This window comes from Puntigrus tetrazona, chromosome 2 (assembly GCF_018831695.1).
Source record: "Puntigrus tetrazona isolate hp1 chromosome 2, ASM1883169v1, whole genome shotgun sequence".
NCBI classification, from domain to species: Eukaryota; Metazoa; Chordata; class Actinopteri; order Cypriniformes; family Cyprinidae; genus Puntigrus; species Puntigrus tetrazona.
In genome coordinates this window covers 21,663,570-21,687,574 of record NC_056700.1, presented here as the reverse complement: position 1 = coordinate 21,687,574, position 24,005 = coordinate 21,663,570, and the positions used below count along the sequence as shown (strand labels likewise).

General features: G+C 35.5%; 3 protein-coding genes across 4 annotated transcripts in view; all 3 read right to left on the bottom strand.

Moving 5' to 3' along the window:
* Positions 1-3: 3 nt before the first annotated feature.
* Positions 4-5,544, bottom strand: LOC122328123 (phospholipid scramblase family member 5). Of its 2 annotated transcripts, XM_043223839.1 has the most exons (8): positions 5,387-5,544; positions 4,279-4,537; positions 3,564-3,638; positions 3,225-3,417; positions 1,381-1,492; positions 1,183-1,282; positions 671-729; positions 4-599 (listed from the first exon to the last, which is right to left on the bottom strand). In XM_043223839.1, the coding sequence occupies exons 1-8, from the start codon at positions 5,387-5,389 to the stop codon at positions 573-575; spliced, it is 828 nt and encodes a 275-aa protein (XP_043079774.1). In that variant the 5' UTR covers positions 5,390-5,544; the 3' UTR covers positions 4-572. The 2 variants fall into 2 exon arrangements, with proteins under 2 accessions (XP_043079774.1, XP_043079771.1); XM_043223836.1 differs by having other exon boundaries at positions 4-729.
* Positions 5,545-5,686: 142 nt separating this feature from the next.
* chrng (cholinergic receptor, nicotinic, gamma) lies at positions 5,687-11,131 on the bottom strand. Its single transcript, XM_043223826.1, has 12 exons — positions 11,017-11,131; positions 10,239-10,375; positions 10,123-10,167; positions 9,913-10,034; positions 9,564-9,719; positions 9,367-9,464; positions 8,360-8,560; positions 7,934-8,048; positions 7,708-7,822; positions 7,351-7,597; positions 6,380-6,513; positions 5,687-6,226 (listed from the first exon to the last, which is right to left on the bottom strand). Exons 1-12 carry the CDS (start codon positions 11,078-11,080, stop codon positions 6,035-6,037), a joined length of 1,626 nt encoding a protein of 541 aa, XP_043079761.1. The 5' UTR covers positions 11,081-11,131; the 3' UTR covers positions 5,687-6,034.
* A 2,843-nt stretch (positions 11,132-13,974) lies between these two features.
* prss56 (serine protease 56) overlaps positions 13,975-24,005 on the bottom strand; it is a 20,861-nt gene continuing 10,830 nt past the window's right edge. The window contains 16 exon segments of the mRNA XM_043262117.1: positions 13,975-14,488; positions 14,657-14,763; positions 14,917-14,979; positions 15,393-15,810; positions 16,304-16,455; positions 16,606-16,773; positions 18,032-18,220; positions 18,375-18,509; positions 18,512-18,533; positions 18,663-18,805; positions 19,099-19,255; positions 19,478-19,586; positions 20,473-20,662; positions 20,749-21,003; positions 21,080-21,238; positions 22,705-23,148. Coding sequence (XP_043118052.1) covers positions 14,315-14,488; positions 14,657-14,763; positions 14,917-14,979; positions 15,393-15,810; positions 16,304-16,455; positions 16,606-16,773; positions 18,032-18,220; positions 18,375-18,509; positions 18,512-18,533; positions 18,663-18,805; positions 19,099-19,255; positions 19,478-19,586; positions 20,473-20,662; positions 20,749-21,003; positions 21,080-21,238; positions 22,705-22,804 — 2,541 coding nt within the window. The 5' untranslated portion in view covers positions 22,805-23,148 and the 3' untranslated portion in view covers positions 13,975-14,314.

Sequence of the window (24,005 nt, the reverse complement as noted above, 5' to 3'; positions counted from 1 at the left end):
AAACACAATTTACTCAATCTTTATTACATGCAGAAATATAGGCATATTTGTAAGCATTTTGTATTACAAAAGGGTGCGTGGAACATTTAACCCTGTAAAGACTGGCAAAATAATATTCAGAAACGCCACACAGATTGAGAATAAATAAAAAAAAAAAGTAGTACAGTACTTGCAAAGTAACCATAAATATCAGATAACAATAACTTGTTAGAAAAATTATATTTAAATGCTTGGTTTTAAAAACAAAACTGGTTTTTATTGGCGCGTCAAAGTTATTTTTGTTTATTTAGTAAAATCGGTGCACTCTGACCTGAAGGTGGATTTTTTGGATGATCCTAAAATGCCTTTTAGTTGCTATAATTGTATGAATTAGAAGGCATGTAATAGAAAAAAGTTAGTTTTCATGTTGGCCTTAGATATTTGTCAAACAGTAAGTTCAGATGCAATTAGCTCAGAAAAGCATCAACCATCTATACATTTCCAGCAGTTGTCATAGAAACATATTATGAGTCACCATAATTCTACATTGTTGGGCTCACACTTCACTTCAGAGCTGATGAGAGCATTTTCATTTAGCTCATCTCAAAAAACATGTGATTCTGCAAAAGAGATAAACAATAAATCAGGTACATATGAATAAAATAGCATCTGTGTGTGGTTGACAACTTACCAACAGGAAGGCAGCGGCTAGTAACAGCACTTTTGTGTTCAAATTCATTCCTTTAGGCACTGAGAGAAAGATTTGTTTTTAATAGCCACACTACAGTTTTATAAGGATATACAATTATTTGGGCTATAAGCAGACTAGGAATGCTGGTCTTTATAGTTGGTTTTAAAATGAGACCGTTTTGACAAGTTAGGTATGTATGACAGTAAAAATGTACCTAAATTTTTACTGTCATGCTTTTTTTTTTTTTTTTTTTTGCTTAATTTAAATGTTTTACATTATTTTTATAATACTTTATTATTATTTTTAGAATGAATGAAAATTTGTTTGGTAATGGCGCATTACATTGATCAAAAAAGTACAGTAAAAATTAAGAATGTGTTAGAAAAAAAAAATTCTAATGTATTTCATATTTTTATTTAAAAAATTATGTATATGTGTGTGTGTGTACAGATAGGTCACTCATTGTTTATTTGTTGTAAACCACTTGATATGAATGTGTATATTAATCTTACCGTCCAGTCCAAAATACTCATGATCCATGTTACAATCCTCATTATATCCAGGCCACCTTTTCCATATGCGCCCAATACTCTCACCGATACTGGAAACCAGCTGATGCCCCCAATACATGACAATAATTAGAACAGAGTATAATTAGAACTGCATGTAAAAGGTGGCTGACACAAATGGCCTGCTGGAGGGTTTCTGACCTGCAGCTCCTGCTCAGAGAGGCAGCGAGTGTTGCAGCAGGAGCCCTGGATCCTCACGGCCGAGATGCCCTCAGAGTCGCAGACCTCGAAATACGGCGTGAACATGCTCCACCTGATAAACACCTCAGGGCTTATACACAGTCTTTTGCAGATTGCATAAGAAGAGTTTTCTCTGAGCCTAGAGAATGTTCTTTCGTGTGTGACTGATATTATGTTAGCCTGATATGACCTGATGCTGAAAGGCTTGGTGTGTGACAACAAACAAACATGGCATGGTCTTTGTTCATAGCTGTCCTGAGAAGGAGGTCATGTTGATGGTTTCATCTCAGAAAGTTCACCACATCACTCCCTATTCAATCTGAGAGAGATTACTGGAGGGTTTTTTGTCTGTCGCAGTTAGTAAATACACAATGGTGACTTTATCTGACAGAATAGTTGGCATCATGTGGATGGTCTTGTCTTCATAATAGATTTGTGGTACAGGAGATTAATCCATTAGACAACATCTAATTTGATTTGACCAGATCTATTATACAGCAAAACTAACTAAAATTGAATGAAAATGTTGTTTCTTGAAAAAAAAATGTTAACGTTAAACTAAACTTAGTTGCTTTTGACACAGTTAACCACCAGATCCTCCTGTCAACTCTACAAATAACATCTCAGGACCATAATCCAATGGTTTGAGTCTTACCTCAAAGATAGGTCCTTCAAGATATCTTGGAGATGTGAGGTCCGAGTCACAGCATCTAACTACTGGAGTGCCTCAGGGCTCAGTTTTTGGACCACTTCCCCTCTCTATCTACATGGCATCACTAGGGTCTGTCATTTTAAAACATGGCTTTTCATATCACTGCTATGATGATGACACTCAACTCTACCTCTAATTTCATACTGATGATCCAACGATGCTCGCTAACTGCTTGCATCTCAGCTTTTCTAACTGATAGTTCTTGTTGGAGGAAGGAACAAAAAAAACCTTGAAATGTGAACTCCTTTAAGCTAACTGGTACTGTGTTAAACAAATCATGCATCAAATAAACAAAAAGTCAAAAATGACAAAACTAAAACATTTGCAAAACATTTTATGAAAAATTTGCATTTAAATATAAATTTAAATATATGACATTATTTTATTTGAACTAGGTCCCAAGCCAACCTTTCTTATTTTAATTTAGTTTAACTTGGTATGAGTAAAACTAAAACCGAAATAACAATTAATAAAACCTATTTAGACATGTTTAAAAACAAAATTAAATAAAAATTACAAAAACTTACAACAAAAGTATTAAAACTTTTAAAAATGAAAAAATGAAATGAAAACATAAAATCATGATAATTTTTTATATATAAAAAATATAATAATAATGAAAAAAAAATATATATATATATATATATATATATATATTTTTTTTTTTTTTTTTTTTTTTGCATGTTAATATAAATGTATTGCAGCTAAAAGCAACATTCCCAAGTTAACATTTTACATATTCAACTAACTTGATATAGTAAAATTACTGAAAGTAAAAATAATATTTTCCAGGTAAACAAACACTAATAAACATAACAAAAACAAAGAACTAAAACTTACATTTAATATGGCACATTTTAAAATTAAATTAAAAAGAAAAAAAGTAAAGTAAAAGTAAAAAAAGTGGTAAAAAAGTAAAAACTTTTTCAAATTATTAATAAAATCTCAGTGACTCAATCACAATGAATACAAACAAGTGTGCTGGTATTTTGTTAGAACACTGGGATCTTTGCATCTGTATATTCAAGCTCTTTAAATATCATGATTCTTGCATTGTGGATTAATATTCTAGCTGCATGAGACTGATGTCTACCTTTGGTGAACTGTCCCAATAAGATCTCTCTCTGGTGTATAGGCCCTTATTTCCATCAGGCAGCAGCCGAGCCAGCACATCTCCGCTCTCAGGGGCCTCTCAAACAGAAAGACACACTCTGCGTCCTTATCAAAGCCTTGTAGTGAACAGGATCGAGCTGGACCACAGCACTGCATACACATGCATGAGCTCTCTAACAGAGGCAGGAACACAAAAAGAGGTTTTGTGGTGTGTTCAAAGTTTAAATGTGGCTGCTTTGGTGGCTTTGACATGTAGTTTAATCATCTTAAAGACTGATTCACAATGTGACCATTTACAGAACGACACTCTTATATTCACCTTCCACTGCCACAAAGAGCTGATCACTGCTTTCTGTGGAAATGCTGTATGTTCTCCGGGCTACACACTGAGGACCTGATATGTCACAGAAATATAAACCTTTTTATATTTACACAAGAAATAATATAATGTATCTGAAAACTCAAGACTATTCCATTAATCATCCTTAATACACCTTTAAAGATAACGCCAAAAAATATGATGTAATTTATTTGTATAATATAATAATAATTTATTTTATTTAATAATTTATAAATTATTCACCATTATAATATGTTGATTTTGTGCCCTATTATAATCAATATTAAAAACAATTGTGCTGCTTACTGCTTTTTTTAACGGTTCTATTATTATTCTTTATTTAAATAAAAATATGAAAAAAAAAAAAAAAAAAAAAAAATATATATATATATATATATATATATATATATATATATATAATTTCTAAAATGTATACAATTATATAATTTTTATAATTTATAAAAATAAATACATATATAATAAAACATTTTTTACTGATAGTGTTGACATCCTTGATAAATATAAATATAAATTTATTTGAAAAAGTAAATAAATAAATTTCATTATTTTAATCATTTCTACATTTTCTTTTCAAAGCAATTCTTTGTCTTTTGAATAGTTTTCTGTTTCACCTTAAAGTTAAGCATCACCTTTAAAGGTTATTATTTTCAACACAATAAGAAGTTTTATTCACCTTGTAGTTCCGGTCTGGTAGTAATATGAAGTCTTGTGACTGGTCTCAGAACAGACAGTTTTCCCAGTCTTTCACAGTCTTTCTCTTTCCATCCAGCTCCTCCATCCTGTCCTCTTGTCCTGCCTGCATCCGCGGGAGTGAGGTCCTGTACGTCTTCGGTAGGTCTAACCTGTCTGTGGAAAGCTCTGAAGAGCATGTCGATGTGTTTCTCTCTTTCCAGTCCAAACGGAAGAGGCTGAGCGGTCACAGACGGGGAGGCCTGATTGAGAGGGAAAACACGGGAGGTAAAAGCGATATGAAAGTCAAAGCACATTTTTGTCAAATGTCACTAAAAGTGTAAACTTATATGTTCAACACATTTCATTAGAAACGATAAAGGGAGAGGTAGGAATGCAGACCAGATGTGAATTTACTAAAACATGAGCCATTCTACTGTTGCTTTCTAACAAATCTAACACTATGAATATTATCTGCAAATTGTTTATTTTCCTATCATATCATAATCAAAAATGCCACTAATATCAGATTGACTGTAATATGTTTTAAGTTTTTTTTAATATAAGTTTTAAAACTATGTCTCTTTGTAAAAAGCTCTTCATAACCATAATATAACAATATACATCATATAACAATGTATTTATGCTTTATGTCCATTAAAATGAAAACAATAATATAAACAGATACAGAAATTATTAGTACAAACATTATTCAAAAGATTTAACCTTTATGTAAGAATAATATTTATTTAATGATTATTTGATTATTAATGATTAATGATTATTTTGAAAAATGAAAATTTGTTCATCATTTACTCGCCTTCATGTTATTCTAAACCTGTATCAGTTTCTTGTTTATTTTAATCACAAAAGAAGACAATTTGAAGAATGTTGGAATCCAAATGCATAATATGGAAAAAATACATTTGATGTCAATGATGTTACCATTATCCTTCAAAATATCTTTTTTCGTAATCAAAAGGAGAGTTTGCAACAACTTGGAGGTGAATGAAAATTGACAGAATTTTGGGGGCAAACTATCCCTTTAAGACCTTAACCGTAATACTTCAGCAGCTAAATAGACACAATAACAGTGTAAGAACATCTCTTACCATTAGAGGTCCTGAGTTGTTAGGAGCTGCTGGACAGGTGCAGTGGTGTCCTTTACTGAGAAACAGCTTCCACGCTAGCTTCAAATACTGTGTTAGTAGTTGTAATGCTACTCTTACACCAAACACCCCCCTCCTGCCCTTCTCTCTCCTTCCCGGATCTGGTCTTTGTCAGACAGAAAAGCAGCAGTCGGCCATGTAATTAAGATCCTCCTCAAGTTAGTGGGGGGTAGAAGAGTGATATTACCCAACCTGAAACAATTCACATGATTTCATGCAGAAGATCATCATTTAAATCTGAGAGAAGGTTAGTTTTTTTTATTTTGAGCAAAGCATTAACAAATCACCACACAAAATGAAAGCTGATAAAGGAATTGACAAGCAGATAGCATGACCTTCATAATCATCAACATCTCATCAAAGCTCAACGAAGCCAGTCTCAAATGGCTTCATATCCAATCAACTCTCTTCTCTGGAGATCTTTGATCACTTTAGATGGCCTGTAGCACTACTAAACTGAAGTGCTGAGAGCTCCTTTGCCATAGTATAGAACAATCTGATGGCTTTTAGTCTCCAGAACATCTTCAACAAAGTCCTCCAGACGTCTGCTGGAGGTTTCTCTGAGTCTGCCATTTGGTTTTAAACTTGGGTTCAGCCTGTGATGTCTCCAGGTGAGATTTCAGGCAGGTACTTTTTAGGGTCTCCAGGAAATGGCTGGGTTGGTGCCTGGTTAAAATGTCCCATCAGGAAGATTGCGATTGTGCCCAGTATAAACAACAGCGCCATGACGATAAAGCACATCCTGTCAATCACCCTGGCAACCAGAAACCATTCTTCATTTTCCTGCAGAGCGAAAGAAAGGATGATTGGAATTCAGACGTCAACATCAGTTTTCCTGGGATTGGGAGGTTAAACCCTAACACAAACATCTACTGTTCTTGTGTAAATGAGAGACACATTCAGCCATGTTTGGAGAATTCTGGAACGGTCACTCACGCTTTGAAAGTCATTTTGGTGCTTGGCGCTTTCTGCAATGTGTTTACAGGAAGACACACACTGCTGCACTTCTGGTGACGCTGAAGCCAAACTGAATTCCAGATCCTGCGCTGTGTTCCCTCCCAGACCGTTTTCTGAGGTCAGACCACAAAAGAGCAAATTTAAGGACAAAAAGCACATTCTTCAAAAAATTATTTAGTGTATTTATCATGAAACATGCCATTTTTGTTTATTAATATTATCTAAAAATATTATCTAAAAACAAATATTGTTTGACAAATTAAAGTGTCATTATGGTGTGAGAGAAAAAAAACAACAACTCTAACATTAAAGATAAACCTCTCTTGTGCAATTTATAACTCTAAGAATGAAGATACATTTTTGTCTTGTTATTTGTTATTAAGTTTTTCTTAATATATGTATATGTGTATATATATATATATATATATATATATATATATATATATATATATATATATATATATATATTTTTTTTTTTTTTTTTTTTTTCACAGAAGTCTTTTATGCTGTATCACAAATAAAAAAGGAAAAATATATAGATAACATTTGTGACCCTGGCTAAAACCCAGCTAAAGTCCTTTTTTTTGGTGATTTACTATTTTCTACATAAAATCATCCATCATGAGGTAAAAAAATCTTTGAAAATGTAATCTTGATATCTTTAACACTGACACAGAGATTTAAATCATAATGAAATTAATTATTAATTAACCTAATTTTAATTAGGTTTTGATACTTCAGCCTGGATTTCACAGAGAGGGTCACTATTGTGATAATAAGAGTGTTCAAAATAAGAGCGTTTACTTATGTAATATAATGTAAATAAATGTTTTTAAACTTTTGATCAGTGTAATGCAATCTTTCTGAATAAAAATATTAATTTATTTCCAAAATAACTAAATTAAATTAAACTTGCCAACCCCAAACTTTTATATTTTAATTTAACTCACGTATTTTCTCTAGTGTGTTCTTCAGCATCCCCTTTCTCTCCTTCAGTCGACTGAACATCAGCTCTGAGCGTGCTGTTCTGAACATGTATTCATCTGCCTTAGCTATTAATCCCAAAGAGCTTCGTCTCCTGCATCGAAGCGGCGTGCCGTTGCCCAGGGCAAACATTTTAAAATCCCCTTCCTCCTGCTCAGGTGTCCAGCGCTGCATCGTCATCCTCAGCAGACGGGGAAGGATGTTCAACAAGACCTGAGTATGCCAACAATTGAGAGAAAAGTGATTATATAATAACTTTTTCCTTATGTTGTAATCGATTGGACAAAAAAAAAGGGAAAAATGGTTAGATAGTCCAGTCTTACCTTTCTGATGGTGTTACTCATGGGATGTGTGTTTGGAGTTCGCAGAGAAACGTTCAACACCACTACACAGTTCATCACAGTTATTGTTGTCACAGACATCACAAACATCAGATACCTGCCAAAAGAAAATGTGGGTAAGCTGTTTTCTCTCATGTTGCACACATTAAATACAAGTTTATCAGAAACGGATGAAAATTGTAATGACTCAATAAAAGCAAACACCCACTTTCCGATGAGAGGAACAGCTTGGGAAGTTTCTGGCACTTTCTTGGCAATAAGGAACAGGAAGACAGTCTGACCAAGTAGGTTCGCAATGGTCATTGTACATTTCTGCCCTCCAGCTGTTAAAAACAAGCAATTAGTTCAATATACTAAGCACAAACACACTGATCAGAAACGAACTAAATGACAGGTTAAAGTGATTCTCTTAATGCAAATGTTACTAATTCAATTAATTTTGATTATCTTGATGCAAACTGATGCAATAAAAGGTCATGTCTTTCATTGATAAAGATATTTATTCACAAGTTTCTCCCATTACTAGCTACATTCTTGTTTATGTCCTTCAAAAATCCCACTAATAACACTAATATAGCAAGTCTATTGGTCATCAGCCATGCAAAATATTTTAGCATTTGCTATGGAGTCTGACCTTTGGCCGGCAGGAAGTAGACGAGCAGCACAAGGGATGAGAAGAGGACACAGGGCACGATGATATTGATGATGTAGAACAGCGGTTTCCTCTGGATGATGAGGAAGAAGATGATCTCCTGGTACTCCAAATCATCTGGGCTGTATCGCTTGTTCAAGACCTTCTTCGCAGGGCGGTGCTTAATAATCCATTCCCCATTCTCTGACCAATCAGGGCACAGAATAATATTGCATGTTAATGAACATTATGATTATTAGTGGTGTTTGCTGAGACACGTTTTCTGTACTCATCCTCGAAATTAGGGATCATTTGGTGAAGAAATTGAGAAGAAATGATATCCAGAATTGATATGGGGAAGTTAAAATGTGATTTCACGTTTCTAAGTAGACTAATCGTATTTGTTTGCAATGTACGATAAATTTTCACCCTGAGAACCTTAGCGTCCACCTAAAACACCCCATAAATGTATAAAAACCTCTATATGTCTTTTTTCCCCCTTGAAATTGCTTTAGGGCAGCAGCAAATGCATATGCACAGATATGTGTAATTATATATTTACTGAATTTATGGTAAAACAGTCAAGTAAAATTTATATAGCACTATCACAGTATTGTGTTAAAGCAGTTTTACAGAAGATGATGATGTTAATTAAATCTTAATATTTAATATATAATAATCTTAACAGCATGGACCATCATGTAACTATCCTTTTTTCTGATAATACTCTAGTAATCAAACTAGATAACGAGATATGCTATATTACATATATATATCGCTCTACACAAGTATATCCTACTTTACATAAAGAACTATATGATAAAATAGGCTAGTTACATTTTGTGATCCGGTGTTTATCAAGTTGACTGTAATTTTAGTTAATGTTTACATTGTGTTTTGATTTACAGGACTTTACCGGTTTTACAGCAGTTTTGGGTTTTATAACCCAACAACTATATTTTTCTCTTTTAGTGAATAATAATAATAATGTGCTACTGTACGTTTAGTACCAGTAAAAGCTTCTGGATCAATCTCAATCCACTCCATGGTGATGTTGTCTTCGTCTGACAGCATCAGTTTAATTTCATTGGCATTGTACGTCTCTGACCTGCCAAAGCAATCAGAGTGAAAGCCAGAATAAAGCTACTCGTCCTATTTCCGCGTTTTCCACCAGTCAACACCGTGAAGACAGGCAGCTCAGCCGTACCTGAACACCATGCTGCAGTTCTGCCAGTCAAAAGGGAAATAGTTGACTTTTATTGCACAGGAGCTTTGGTAGATGGCAGGAGGCAACCAGACCACGCTACCGTCAGGATCTATCAGGGCGTTGGTGTAGAGAGCCACCTCAAAACGCCCGTCCACACTTCACAAACACACAAAAGTATTTAACAGGTCACATCGGATGGACTAAAACACTCTTTTACCAATTTGAAGCTAGTTATTTTCTATACTATAAATTACAAAAAAAGTTGAAGATGCCAGTTGGAAGGATTTGTATTGCTACTTTTTGTTGGATAATCTGCATAATTAAATCCATTAATAATTAAGTCTCTCACTTGTTCTCCAGGCCGATGTCGGGCAGCCAGATTGCTTTAGAGGGAAGACGCATGCGTGTGATGTTCTCATAGACCTCAAACCCTGTCCTGTTAGCCCAGCGGAGTCGATAATCATGCCATTTCTGGAAAGAGAGAGAGAAAGAAAGAAAAATATTTTAGTCTGAAATCACTGTTTATACTGTGCATATACACGGATGGGATTGTCCCTACCATCTCAATCCAAACACAAGTGGTGAGGGTCTCTTCTTTCTCCTTCTGAACGTGAAGAAAGGTTGATAAACCATAGAGTTACAGATTACGCACACTTTTATTTTGCAGAGCTTTACCAGAGAAATGAGGTTTGTGAGGGTCATCTTGATCTTCACATCGATGATGTCACCAAGGTTTTCCATAGGCCGTATGTTCTTGTTGTATCCCACCATTAGATCTCTGTGTAGAGATCCTTCTAGATTACAGACCGCATCTAAAACACACAGCATACAATGTCAATACAATTCTTCGCTCTATTATTCATCAAAAAAAAATTATTGTACCTTTACTCTGAAAAAAATTAATACAAAATAAAAAAAAATTCATTTAATTTTTATTTTAATAAGGAAAACATTTAGAAAAAGTTACAATTTTAAATGTTTTTTTTTTGTCTTGTTTCCAGATTTAATCAAATATTTGTTTATTTGTTTTTCCAAAATATATATATATATATATATATATATATATATATATATATATATATATATATATAATTTCTTTTTTGTATGTTTATAGGCAAGGCAAGCTTTTACTATATGTAATACTTGTGCAGATCAACAAGGATTTAACACCCTATTTAACACCCTGTTTGAAAGTTTAGCATGCCAACACACACACACACCTAACTTTAACACTTCATAAAGACAAAGTGAGAACATGTAAAGTCCACTGGTGCCATAAAGGATGTGTGTGCCAGATATTCTTTCTATAACATATTATGATGGTCTGCATGTACTGAATTAGTTAACTCATTAGCTGGATTTGTAAAAAAAAAGATTTAGAATAAACCCACTGAATATAGCATATAATCCACGTGCATCACAAACCTTCACAACTCAAAACATGTAGTATTACCTGAGAATAAAAGTGATAGAAGCTTCCATAACCAGATGGTTTTTGTAGAGTTGATTAGATACATGTTTAATATCCTCAGAGCAGCATTAGTGAAGAAAGGCTGTCCAGCACCTGGTCAGTGTGTGTGTGTGTTAGGGATGGGGGGCACAGTTGTTTTGGAATGGGAAGGGTTATGGGAAAAATAGGTGTGGTTCCAAACCAGAATCCTCATTGTTATTTTCAGAATGCCCACACAGTCTGTACCCATACAGTTCCTCACATTGTCAGCTGTCACTATACACACATGCACACACACACTCATCGAAGACCTCAAAGCGAGGTCACAGGAACTGGTTATATTCTCTCTATCTGTTTCTCTCTCTGATGTAAAGCAGAAAGATAAGGTTACAGTATTTCCCACAAGTCAGTGCACAGATGGTGTCCCGGGCATGATTTGTGGAAGGACGTGTGTCATCAGCTGTCATATGTTCATCTCTGTCTAACGATTGTCGTCTGGGGAGACAAAGAGGGTCATAACACCATAAATTCCTTCATTTACAAATTGAGAAGTTGAATTTGCTTTCAATCTTGAGATTTTTAGTGAAGATTTCATGCTTGTTTTATAGAGTGTGATCTTTGAGCTGTACTAATGGGGATCGCATCCTCTAGTGTATTATTTTAAACCTATTGGCATCTCTGACGCATAAATTTATAACAGCTGCAGTTAGTCAGCTATGTTTTAAGATGTCTTGGAGATACACCAAATGAGAAACTTGTATACTTGCCCTTTTCAAAAATGTAGGTTTTAGGGAAATAAAATGGTTTTGTACAAGACATTTAAACATTCGCTCAGCTGATTTGTCAAAAACACAGATTTAATGAAAAAAATATTCATACAGTAACTGTCTTTATGAATGAGTCGTTCAACCATACACTATTTGACAAAAAGGTTTTTTTTAGCTTTGAATGTTTTTTCAAACTGTTCTAAAAAGTAAGTCCCTCAAAATTATATTTTACAAAACTTCAGCAATTTCAAGCATATGAGCTGAAAATAGATACTGTTGCCTAAGCTGGTCTTGTGTGAATGAACAGTTAAAACAAGCAAATAAGTAAATCTAAAAACAGACAGGCAGACAAACCAATGTATGCATGATGGTGGTTGATTTATGGATGCTTTGATTAAACTATTGATTTAATGTGTCAAGCTGTCTGAGTAAAAAGTAACAAGGGATCATAACATCTGATCATAGACAGAGAGTTCAGAAATATCGTGTGTTGCCAGCCTGTACCATTACAATCCTTCACCACTCAGTGTTGGGGTTTATTTTTAACGCTTTGGAATTTTGGAACGATGGATTCAAGACTAGTTGTTTGTTTGAGGATCAGAGATGCAGGGTTTATTAATACAAATTTCTTCCAGATAATTCCATTTGAATAGAATAGAATAGAATAGAATAGAATAGAATAGAATAGAATAGAATTCTTGCACTGAAATTGAGAATTTCAAGCTAGAGAGTGAGAGAAATTAGTTCATCCAATCCTGTCATTCGTTACATAAGAATACATTAACAGCTGTTTGCATCAATTCTGTGACAGTTCTTCTGGCATCCACCACCTCATCTCGTGCTTCTATACTGTCATAAGTATAGGGGGCCTAAACCGGTCCTGAAACACACTAAAGGATTATATAACCAGCTCAACCTGTGAAACTATTGTTGATTGGCACTGAAAGTGAATTTACATTGCTCTGAATAAACCACTTAGAATGCTTTTTAAAGGTGGAAAAGACAATGAGCTGCAACTGTCAGCTATCGAGTACTGATGCAGCATGCCATTTTTCGCAGCTCCTTTAGGATCCTCCAGAATCTTTAGTGCTTATTATGAAGCCCAGAAGATTGTCATCAGCTCCAAATAAAGAATCAGAATGACGTTTGTTGGTAATGCAGGGACACCTGTCGCGAAACAGCACAATTAGCTCAGTTCCCGTAGCCTATACTAAAACACCTCAGACATTAAATGTGAGCCAACAAAAATGCCCCCTGAGTTCTGCAGCGCTGCTTCCTGCTGACAGAGATGTTCAGCTGCCATGAGCTGACATGACCATAGCAAGTGCATTAAAATAAGGTGATTTATCCCATCTCGGTAGCGCTGTGATAAATATGAGTAGAAATGAAAAGAACTGGTTAAGAAACACAACAGGAATTAAGGATTAGAATGGGAAAAAAGGAGAAAGAGAAAGGAAGAGAAAGGGAAGGAGCAAAAAGCTGAAAAGAAGGAATAGAGAGAAAAAAAGCTAAAAGTTAAATTGAAAGTGAACTGCTCAGTTTTAGTTATAAAAATATATTGTAGCTCATACTATATACTAAACTGCCTTTTTAACAGTTGTAATAATTGAAGAGTTATTATTAGACTATTGTGCTTTATTTAGGGATGCAAAGAAACTGAAACCAAAAACGCTTTGTCATGCCGGTTTATTATTTTATTAAATAATATTAGTAAAAGTAATTTAGTAAGACTTTTTAATAATTTAATTTAACTTAACAATTGTAATCATACTAAATTTAATATTATTAACAGATTAACAATAGTTTTTTAGTATTTATTAATCTTTAATTTCAACATTTACTAATGCATTATCAAAATCAACAGTGTGTTAACAAATAATTGTACTCTGAATTAACAGTGAACAACTGTATCATCATTAAAACTTACATTAGGAAATAAATATTGTAATAAATGTATTGTTCGTTGTTCGTTCATTTAGTTAATACATTAACTAACCTTAACTAATGGAATCTACTGCAAAGTGTTAATTTCACTTTTTATCGGTATTAAATTATATAGTAATTTTTTGTTTTTCTCTTTTGGCCAAAAACTGAAAATATATCAACATATATGTATTAGTAAATTAAAAAAATACTTTCTGACAGGCTCAGGAAGACAACATTTATTTAAATATAGTTAAGTCTTTTACTCCATTAAATTGTTTTCATCTTTATTTTCCATATAAAAAATACAAAGAAATACAAATAAATATAAAACAAACATCAAATATAATATCTGTACAGTTTGCAGCTCAGACAGGAGGATCAACCTCTGTCTCTGTGAAATAAGTTAAGTCAGGGTGGACAAGCAGTCACCATCAGTCCAGTCTTAGTACGTAGTGATCAACTCCAGAAGAGTCCGCTGTCCTGTGAGGTCCCATCCAATCATTTCCATAGCAGCAGGTCACATTAGAGAGCTTAAGATGTAATAATGTTCAACGTTGGGGATGCCATTCCAGCTCAAGTATAATTTCAGCAGCGTACGTGAGTGTGTTTTATGTTTTTAGAGCATCAATGGCGACTGCAATGATGCGTGGCATGCTGCGGTAGAACGCCTCATTCTCTAAACCCACCAAGCTGTAAAAGGTCAAAGGTCGCCCACCGACAGTGGCCTTGATGCGTGACTGATACAAACCACGTTCATTCTTAGAATTCAGGTCAACCAGCACCTGAGATGATGAACAGGAACAAAAAAGGTAAATACAGAATTAAAACATTTTATTTATAGATTTTCTGTGTAGATTTTTTAACACGGGTGTATTAAATTGATCAAAAGTGAAGGACGTAGAAGGCATTTATAATACCTTATTTTACTTCTAGGACACACACAGACTCACCTCCTGGAAGATCATGTTTATGTTGTTAGATGGAACAGACAGGATCCAGTTGTACATTTCTTTGGTGGTACTGACCAGCTGAGCTGATTCAGTTACTCCTGAGCAAACTACAAAACACAAAGAATAAAGCCTTACAACACAGTCTTTAAAAACAGTAAATAATAAAAACTCATATTCCTTAAAATAAATCTAACAAACAACCTCCATAACAATTCCCAATCAATAGAAATGCTAAATAAAAATAAAAATAGAAACTGTACCTTTGTCATTGGTTCCTCTTTTCTGTCGCTTGCGCTGATCTCTCTTTCTCCTCCAGAGGGGCTCTGAAACAATTATTAATTATTAGTCTGGACTATTAGTCTGGACATCAATACTGCAATACTATGGCAATACTATTTCAATAATGCAACTGCACTGTAAAATATATTTTAATATATTTAGTATTTAACTTATTTTATTATTAAATAAATAATGGATAACTATCCTTAATATTATTAATACAAATTATTATAATTATTTTATTTACATAAAAGTAATATTTCTGATTGTCCTAATTTCTAATTTCTGCTTTTAAATGTTAAACCATGTAGCTTTTATTTATAGGCCATTAGAGGGTTTTAATTCAGCCTGAAGCATGTATTTTACATGTTTTTTTTGGTTTTTTTAAGTATACATGTTTTGAATATAAAAAGTGAAAACAATCCAGTTATTGCAGAAAATTAATTAAAAGTCTTACTTTTGAAGAGGGGCTGCTGAAGCAGGGACATCTGGGTAGGGACCAGTTGTTTCTGGTTCTTGAGTTTCAATGGTTGTGTTGGAGGTTCCTCAGATCTTGATGTTGTATCCATATCATCCCGAGAGGATGCTGTCACCACCGGACGTCCTGTGACACTTCCTGTGCCGCTTCCTCTCAGAGCTTTATATATCAAAGCAGTCCAAATGTCAGCAGACAGTACAGACTCGCTAGATTTGTCACTATTATCCTGCTGTTGTTGTCCAGTGGTGGGAAAGGTAAAATCTCTCTGAAATAGTTGATTGTCCAATTCTGGTATGACAGGAATGTGCAGTGACTCTAGTTTGGAACGCAGGGCAGCGATGGAGGATCGCAGTGATCCGTCGAGCTGCTGAAGAGGTGCTTTTTCACTGTCCTCATCCTGAAAATTGATTGGTTTTAATTCACTGTTAACTAATGTCTGCTTTAAAAGGAACATGCCATTTAAAAAAAAATAAAATAGGCTCGTTTTCCAACTCCCCTCGAGTTAAACAGTTGAGTTTTACTGTTTTCGAATCCATTCAGTCGATCTCCGGGTCTGGCGATAGTACTTTTAGCTGTAGCTTAGCATAGATCATTGAATCTGATTAGACCATTAGCATCTCGCTAATCTCTCTAATCGAGTTTTAAATAGGAAAATATCTCATCTCTGGTTGCTAATGGTCGTATCAGATTCAACGACGTATGCTAAGATAGCGCTTCCGTCAGACCAGGAGATTAGCTGAATGAATTTGAAAACGTTAAAACTCAACTGTTCAACTTTAGGGCATTTCGATAATAACACTGTTTTCAAAAATAGTACAGTGTTCTTTTAAACATAAATGTAGTTAGCATGCTGCTCCATCACATCTAAAACATCTAAAATGTGAATTTACCGGTGTGAAGAGCTGTTGCTCCTCAGATAGTTCCTGTGAGTTCTTTACTTCTTTGTGTTGATCCAGATCTTCAGCAATGCCTGTAAGGTAGCTCTCCCAGTCGTCCACCAGGGGGCCCACGTGCTGGAATAATGCTGGCCTGCCTACCTGTTCTTTGAGAATAATATGCTGTTTGGCATAACAATACGAACAATGATGTATATAGATCTATACAGAAGCTACTTCATTTCGGAAAACATTGTATCCGTCTTGATCTGATTGGCTGTACAGGTACAATGCGGAAATGGCTTTAATGGCTCTACCTGTTTCAAGTGCATTTCTGCGTCTTCGTGGTATATGAGCAGAGCTGTACACGTTCTCCACCAACTGAGGAAGAGTCTGAGTAAAGAAGGTCAGATCGACTTTATCTCTGATGTAGTCATCGGCCCTCTGAAGCAAGTCCAGCAGAGTCTGCAAGAAGGAATGTAACTCTGTAGAGAGAAAGGCATTGGATGTTGAGAAAAGCAGTAGATGGAGGAAAAGTAAATATATTGTTAAATATATTAAAATAGAAAACAGTATACTACATTTATCTGTATTACTGTTTAAGAGTCATGCCAGTCATGTTTGGACATACAGTACATAACTACCCAAGTAAAAAAGTTATATATTTAAAATACATTTATTTCATACTCAGTATAATACAAATCTATTAGCATATTGGTAATTAAACATTATTTGAAGTACCATTTTTGCACAATGCACATTTATTAGTATTAAGCCTATATTGTGTTTTAATATCATTATTAATGAGGATTTTATGATCTTTGAATAATATTGGTACAATAATACACTTCAGTATATATTTAGCTAGATTTCAGCACTACATCTGCAATATTAAAGTACGTGAAGAACACAATTAGTTGCTCCAGTTTAGCAGACTTTATAAAAGTTTGGTATACGTGTATAAAAGTGCAATTTTTATTATGTACATAAATATGTAAATGTACTTGTATATTTAACATTAAATAAATGTATTTCAAACACATTTTAGTATATTTATCATCGCAAGGTCACATTAAAGATCTTAAAGTTTATATTAAATGTAAATAACATGCCTACAAGATTAAAGTACATTTTTTGTACATTTTGTTTAAATTTTAATTTTTTTCATTTTATAGAAGTGTATGAGCGAGCCAACAAGTGCCCTTCAATTTAAAAATCATCACCGAATACACTTTTTTAAGAAGCTAGTCAAAATGACTATATATTACCATTGCTGTAATTTTATAGTTGGCTGAATTTACTATTATTCCAAAATCTGGAAAATTGTACTATAGATTAATTCTATTTAAATATTTGATCCCACTTTATATTAGACTTGACTACCATGTAATTACGTTTAAAGCAATGATTTGATACAGTGCATTTACATGCATGTTTTTACATTGTACTTATTTTTTTAAAAATGCCAGTATGTACTTACATCTGTAATTAATTTCTGTAATTATATTTATACATCCCTTACACCTTAACCCACCCTTAAATCTACGAGTACCACCAATCTGGCCCTAAACCTACCCATATTCCACCTCAATAACAGCAAAAGAGTTTTGCAGGACAATATGAACACAATAAGTACATTGTACTTTTTTGATGTAAGTACATGTAGTTAAGGGCACCTACTATAAAGTGTGACTTAATTTTTAATAATTTATTTTTTTTATTTAAACTGTCTGGAAAACTTACGGCACTTCTTAAACCGGCTTTGGCATTTGTCCTGAGCGAGACGCTGGCAGGCAGAGGGGTCGAGGGTCGAAGAGCAGGATAGTGTGTAGAAGTGGCAGAGCGTGGTAAATTCTGACATCTGCTGTTCTTCAGACAGCTCAGTTGTCTTAAGCAGCTCAGGACATGTGGGCTCCCGACTCCCGAAAGACTCTGGAATTTGGAGAATGGAATGTAAAAGATTTTTGCCGGATTTGTGGCTTTTCATTGAGTAGAAAGGCTGATTTCTAGAGAAAGAGGGTTTAAACCCGCAGTGGTGAAGATATTCTGTTTCGGTAATATGTGTGCAACATGTTGAGCAACTCACTCTGTATCTCTGTCATGACCCAATCAGAGAAGGCGGTGACCCGTGTGTAAACGCCAGGCTTTCCCCTCTCCCCACAGCCATCCCCCCAAGAGGTGATGCCAAACAGCTGAAACCGCCCGATAAACGGTCTTGGAAGATCAACGGCCCTCCAGAATCACCCTGTAAACATGCAAAGGCACAGATTCAAATCCGGTGATTGTAAAGCAGATGTTGTGTTTATAAAGCATATGTGCTGTTTCTGCAGGAGTGGTTTTCATCATGCAAGTTAGTTTGACAATGTGGAGTTACCTGGCACGAGTCGATGCCTCCAGACAGGTACCCAGCGCAGAACATGGTGTTGGTGAGCAGCTCCTTCCCCAGTGCGCTGCGACAGGTGGTCTGAGACAGCAGAGGCACCTTCGCCTCCATCACTACATCTGCCGAGGGACCGTCTACACACATAAAGAGAATCAAGACAAACGTAAATAAACACTTCACAGCATTTTAAAGTGCCCCTTTAATGGAAAAATGAATCATTGAACGAATCATTTGAGAGTCGTTGGACAAATAAGGTAAAAATAAATGCATATTATAAGAAAGCCTTGCATGCATGTCAACCTGTTTTTTAGGATTGCCAAAACCAAAATATTAACCTTTCATAACCCATAATAGGGGCACTTTAAGCAAACATTGTGTGGTATTACTGGGCTCTTTTTCAGAAATATAAGTTATGCAGATTTCTTACCCTCATATAAAGAGCCCCAGCCGGCCACCAAGCAGGGTGTACCAGCCGGGGGATCGAGGTCAGAGGGCAGGCAGACAGGTGTGACCCGTTCAGACAGAATTACTGGAGAACTCAGCTCCACCAGAGCAATGTCGTTATTAAATGTCTTTGGGTTAAACTACACCAAAAGAAAAGGGTGGGACACAGATGAGACACATTTAAAAATAATAAAACTGTTTTTCTTTTACTTGTTTAACACAAACACATATATATATATATATATATATATATATATATATATATATATATATATATATATATATATATATATATATATATATATATATATATATATATATATATATATATAAAATTAAAAGAAAAGTTTTTATGTGTTTACCTTCGGATGAGTGATGATACGATTGACTTTCATGACCTGCTCATCAGGGTCAGTTTTTGTGAGGTCAAACTCTCCAACTACAGCTGTCCAGTAACTCTCACCACGGCTCCTAATTGGGTGAGATACATTTTATACATTTATGAAAAATTCAAGTAGGCCTACATTGACCTACAAAACAATGAAGCACAGCACAAGTTGTAAGCCTTTTCATAAAATGGTCAAAACTGCAAAATAATAAAAGACAATGCTGTTGTTCATTTCTTTTTGATGTTATGGAACATTTTTTTAAGTGGAAAGGCAACAAGGTATCCAGAGTTGGGAAGGTTACTTAGGAAATGCAATATTTTTACAGATTACAAGTAATAAGTAGTGTAACTACTTGAATTGGTTCATTAAAGTAATCTAATCGATTACATTTAATTATTTTAAGATTATGTTTGTTTTTAACTATTAACCATTTTTAAACATTTAAACTAGGCAGGGTTAACATTACAGTAGGTCTCAACAAGGAATAGCTTAATAGCTGTGATGCTGTTTTTTAAATCAAATGTTTGCATAGCTCTGCCGAGAAACACTGCAATCTAACAATGCATCGGAACAAAACAGTTCTTCTTAAAAAATAAAGTATATACATAAACCATACAAAAATAAAACCGTTAATAAATAAGCATGTGTCCTATTCTGTGTCCTAACCTATAGAAACAACTGTATTTCATGTTTTAGAGCAGTCAATGCTCTGGGAAAGAAATCAATTAAATCTCTATGTGTCTAAGAATATTCATAACCCCTTGTTATCGTTAACATTTTCAAAATGTTAACATCACTGTAACTGTAAATGGTAAAGTTTTTTAATAATTCTCTCTGTACTTGTAACTAATTACAGTTGCATTATTTTGTAATTAAATAACCTAATGCCATACATGTAACTATTACCCCCAATACTGTAGCTATCCCACCTCACATTACTTTATGTAGGTGTGTATTTCTGCTCTTACCCGGCAAAACAATGGGCGGCAGTGAGGACCCAAGAGCTGTCAACCAGAACACCCCCACACATCAGAGCCCCGTCCAGCCGAAGGTTCACCAGCCATGGCCAGCTGCCCAGAGGAGCAGGAGATCCCCCCATGATACGAGAGCGAGGCTGTGTCAGGTTTTGCGAAACAGAGAAACGCTGGCCACACACAGCTACATAAGGGAAGCCATATTATTACTAATACATCAGTAAAAATACATGCTAATGTTTAAAGAGCAAGTATGTTTTTTTGTCTCACCCTGTGCTGTGGTCTGTGTGGCCGGCTCCAGGTTCTGCATGGTGTTGAGCAGACTGCACTGCAGGACCCGAGCGCTGCAGCTCTCTCCCATGACCCTGACGCACAGGTCTTTGTTCACCTGCGCAGGTGTGCAGCGGCGTTTATAGAAGCCACAGGCCTGACTCAGCAACCAGCTCCTCTCTCCTTCACCAGCTTCCTGCTGGGCGCGAGAGATGACCTCACAGCTGGGCTCTGACTGCGTGTCCTCTGGAGATGCTACAGAGTTACCACCGCCATCAGCGTCCGTGTTTAAAGTCAAAGAGTCAAATAAGGCGTGTGTGTTCAGGCTTACCACAGGCGCCTTTTCGCTGTCCACAGTCCTGAAACAGACAGGGCACACACCCTCTGCAGCCTGCCTCGGCCTTGCTGCGGTCCGATACAGCAGCGTCCACCGCAGACAGGGCTCGGGACAGAGCGGCCTCCATCACCACTGTTCCTCTATCAGACAGCGCTGCAGAGAGAAGCAGAAACGGATGAGGGTATCCCTCAAAACAACCAACACAAAGCAACTCAAAGGAAAAACGTTATGCCAGAAATCATTAGGATTTTAAGTAAAGATCATGGTCATTTTGTAAAATTCCATAAACTTATCCTAGTGTAAATATATCAAAACTATTAGTAATATGCACTGCTAAGAATTAGATTTTCTGGCACCCTCAGATTCCAGATATTCAAATAGTTGTATATCAGCCTATTCCATCCTTTCATATCCTAACAAACCATACATTAGTGGAAAGCTTGTTTATTCCATTTTCAGATTATGCATAAACCTCATTTTTGAAAAACTGACACTTTGCGGTCCAGGGTCACACATGAGACATTTATCCTCAGTGGAGCAGAAAACTGCTGATTTTGTGTTTATGGGAATTAGAGAAGATACATTAATTTTCAGCAATAAAACTGTCAGATGTGCACACAAACAAATGCAAAAACTACACAGAGACCAAACGAACAGAAATATAGTAATGTCTTACGTTTGCTATTGATTCCATTAAGTTTCGGAATGTTAAAAATTTTTACTTTTTTTTTTTTTAAAGAGTTTTAAACATTTTCTCTTTATTGGTTGTATGTTATGAAAACATTAAGGCGGCCATCATGATAAGACCATAAAAGAGATGAGTCCTCTGCAATATCTCACTTTGTTCCATTCTAGAATTAAACTGCTGGTTTTGTCAGTCCAGAAAAGAACCTAACAATATTTCTAGACACAGTTTCCATTTTTAATACTGTGCAGCTGCCTTGACAGTCTGAATTGTAAAAAGTGCTATATAAATAATGCTGACTTAACATATCATTTTAACATTGAGCAACCACTACAGTGGTGTTGCCTTTGAATGTTCTCTGAACAAACCAACATTTGCACAGAAAACAAACGGTTTGAATACATTTCACACTGGCTGTGATAAAACTACAATTACATATAAAAAAATCTATATGTGTGCAATATTTTATCAGTCATGTTCTTGTTCTACCAGAACAAGCGAGCAAAGTCATGCTCGAACACAACGCTTCACGTGCGGTCGTCCGCTCATCTCTATATCTCAAAGAGTGAGAGAGACATCAAAGCTGATTGAGATCTTAATTAACGGCCTGAACTCTGGCTTGTGGTGACTATGCTAAACTCCTGAACAGTCTCACTGTGATGGCACACAAGACTCAGGGACTGATTCTGGTGGCGTTTTTCCAGCAGTTGCATTATTATTATTGGTTTATATGTCACAAAAGCCAAATTACAAAAGGCAAAATGTACATATTTGTACATACTTTATTTACCCCTAAATGCTACATGATATTTCCATATAGCTATGTATTAGTACCTAAAGTGTACATATTAACAGCTTTTGAAAGGATGACGCCCCAGTGACAGTTTTGTATATTTCTTCAGTTAATGAAGAAGCAGGCAAATACCTGACCTACCTTTAAGTGCGTTCTGTGGCATTCTGTACACCTCTCTCGCCGGTGGCGCCCCACCACACCAACCAATCACCATCAACAGCAGCAGTGACATCACACCCATGATTCCACTTCACCTGTCCACAGGTGAGTCTTACAATAGGAAAACGTATTTTCTTACAGCCTTCAGGAGATCCAGTTAAAAGCACAGGTGCACAGACTCAACGCAGCTCCTTTCGCATCAAGGCCGTCCCACCTCCTTAGCTTTCTCTCACAATCCCTCTCGGAGGACCTGTCGGTGAAAGAAGCCGATGGAACAATGGAAGAGCGTGGAGCAGCCCTGCAGATATATGCAAGAGCACTGGACCTCTCTCTGAGGGGGTGGGCATCAGGGCCAATGCACTCCCAGTTGAATTCATTAAGACGATGAGAGCAAATCACGAGGAACTTGCCAAGGCTGGAAATGTTCTGTGGTGAGAGAAAAAGAGGGAAAGAGAAAGAGAGCTGGATGGGTAGGGGGCGGGTTGTTTGAATTCATTAACGTTAGAGAGAGACAGAGGGGGGGGGCGAAAGAGGGAGCATCTGTCATTCAGCCAATCTCTGAATGAGAGCATTGTGCTCCTCCCTGAGAGTTCAAAGCGAGCGAATGTGGCGATCACAGGCCCGCCAACCTCCTTGATCACTTTCACGCTTTTATGTGCTCCATTAAAATATTGTCAGTTCAGATCATTGCATCTTTCTCAGCTCAGCATAGCCACATTGCATAAAATCATACAACGTTAAAAAACAACAGTCCATCGTTTGTTTACTCGTTACTGGTCGAAGGTTCGTAGAAAAGTTTGGGTTTTGCTCATCTAATTTGTTAGACAGTCACAGAAGATGCTTTGCGAATCTTTTTCGGTGACATTTAAAAAAGCAGATTTAAGCTCAGTGTTAAAATCAAATTGGTCCTTTTTAAATGTTCTGAGCTCTGAACGCATAACACTATATTAATTAATTAATAACAATTAAAAAAAATTTAATTGTAATGTAAAAATCACCAGACAATCGTTTTTCCAGTGCAAGACCACTAACAATATTCAAACGTCCCATGGATTTACACAATTTTCTGATTTTACATGATTTACTGGATTTAGAAAGAATTTCTAGAAAATATTTTTTATTCATAATTTCTTGATATAATATTTTACAGCTGGGAATAACTAGATAAATGCGTATCCATTGTTCAAAAAAATTATAAAAGGTTTTATTCATTTACATTACTTAAATATTTTTTTTATTAGCATTTTCAAGTGAAAAACTACTGTTGAGGGAGTGAATTTAAG

Bases quoted from the DNA above. Each gene is read 5' to 3' on its own strand.
- LOC122328123 (XM_043223836.1), bottom strand. The intron at 3,418-3,563 runs GTGAATATAAGA...TGCCTCTGTTAG, and splicing joins GCTCTTTGTGGCAGTGGAAG to AGAGCTCATGCATGTGTATG. The intron at 1,493-3,224 runs GTAGACATCAGT...GGTGTTTATCAG, and splicing joins ATTGGGACAGTTCACCAAAG to GTGGAGCATGTTCACGCCGT.
- chrng (XM_043223826.1), bottom strand. From the start codon at position 11,080: ATGTATCTAATCAACTCTACAAAAACCATCTGGTTATGGAAGCTTCTA. The intron at 9,720-9,912 runs GTGAGAGACTTA...GTGTTTGTGAAG, and splicing joins GACATCGGCCTGGAGAACAA to TGTGGACGGGCGTTTTGAGG. The intron at 6,514-7,350 runs GTGAGTTAAATT...GTCTGACCTCAG, and splicing joins GAACACACTAGAGAAAATAC to AAAACGGTCTGGGAGGGAAC.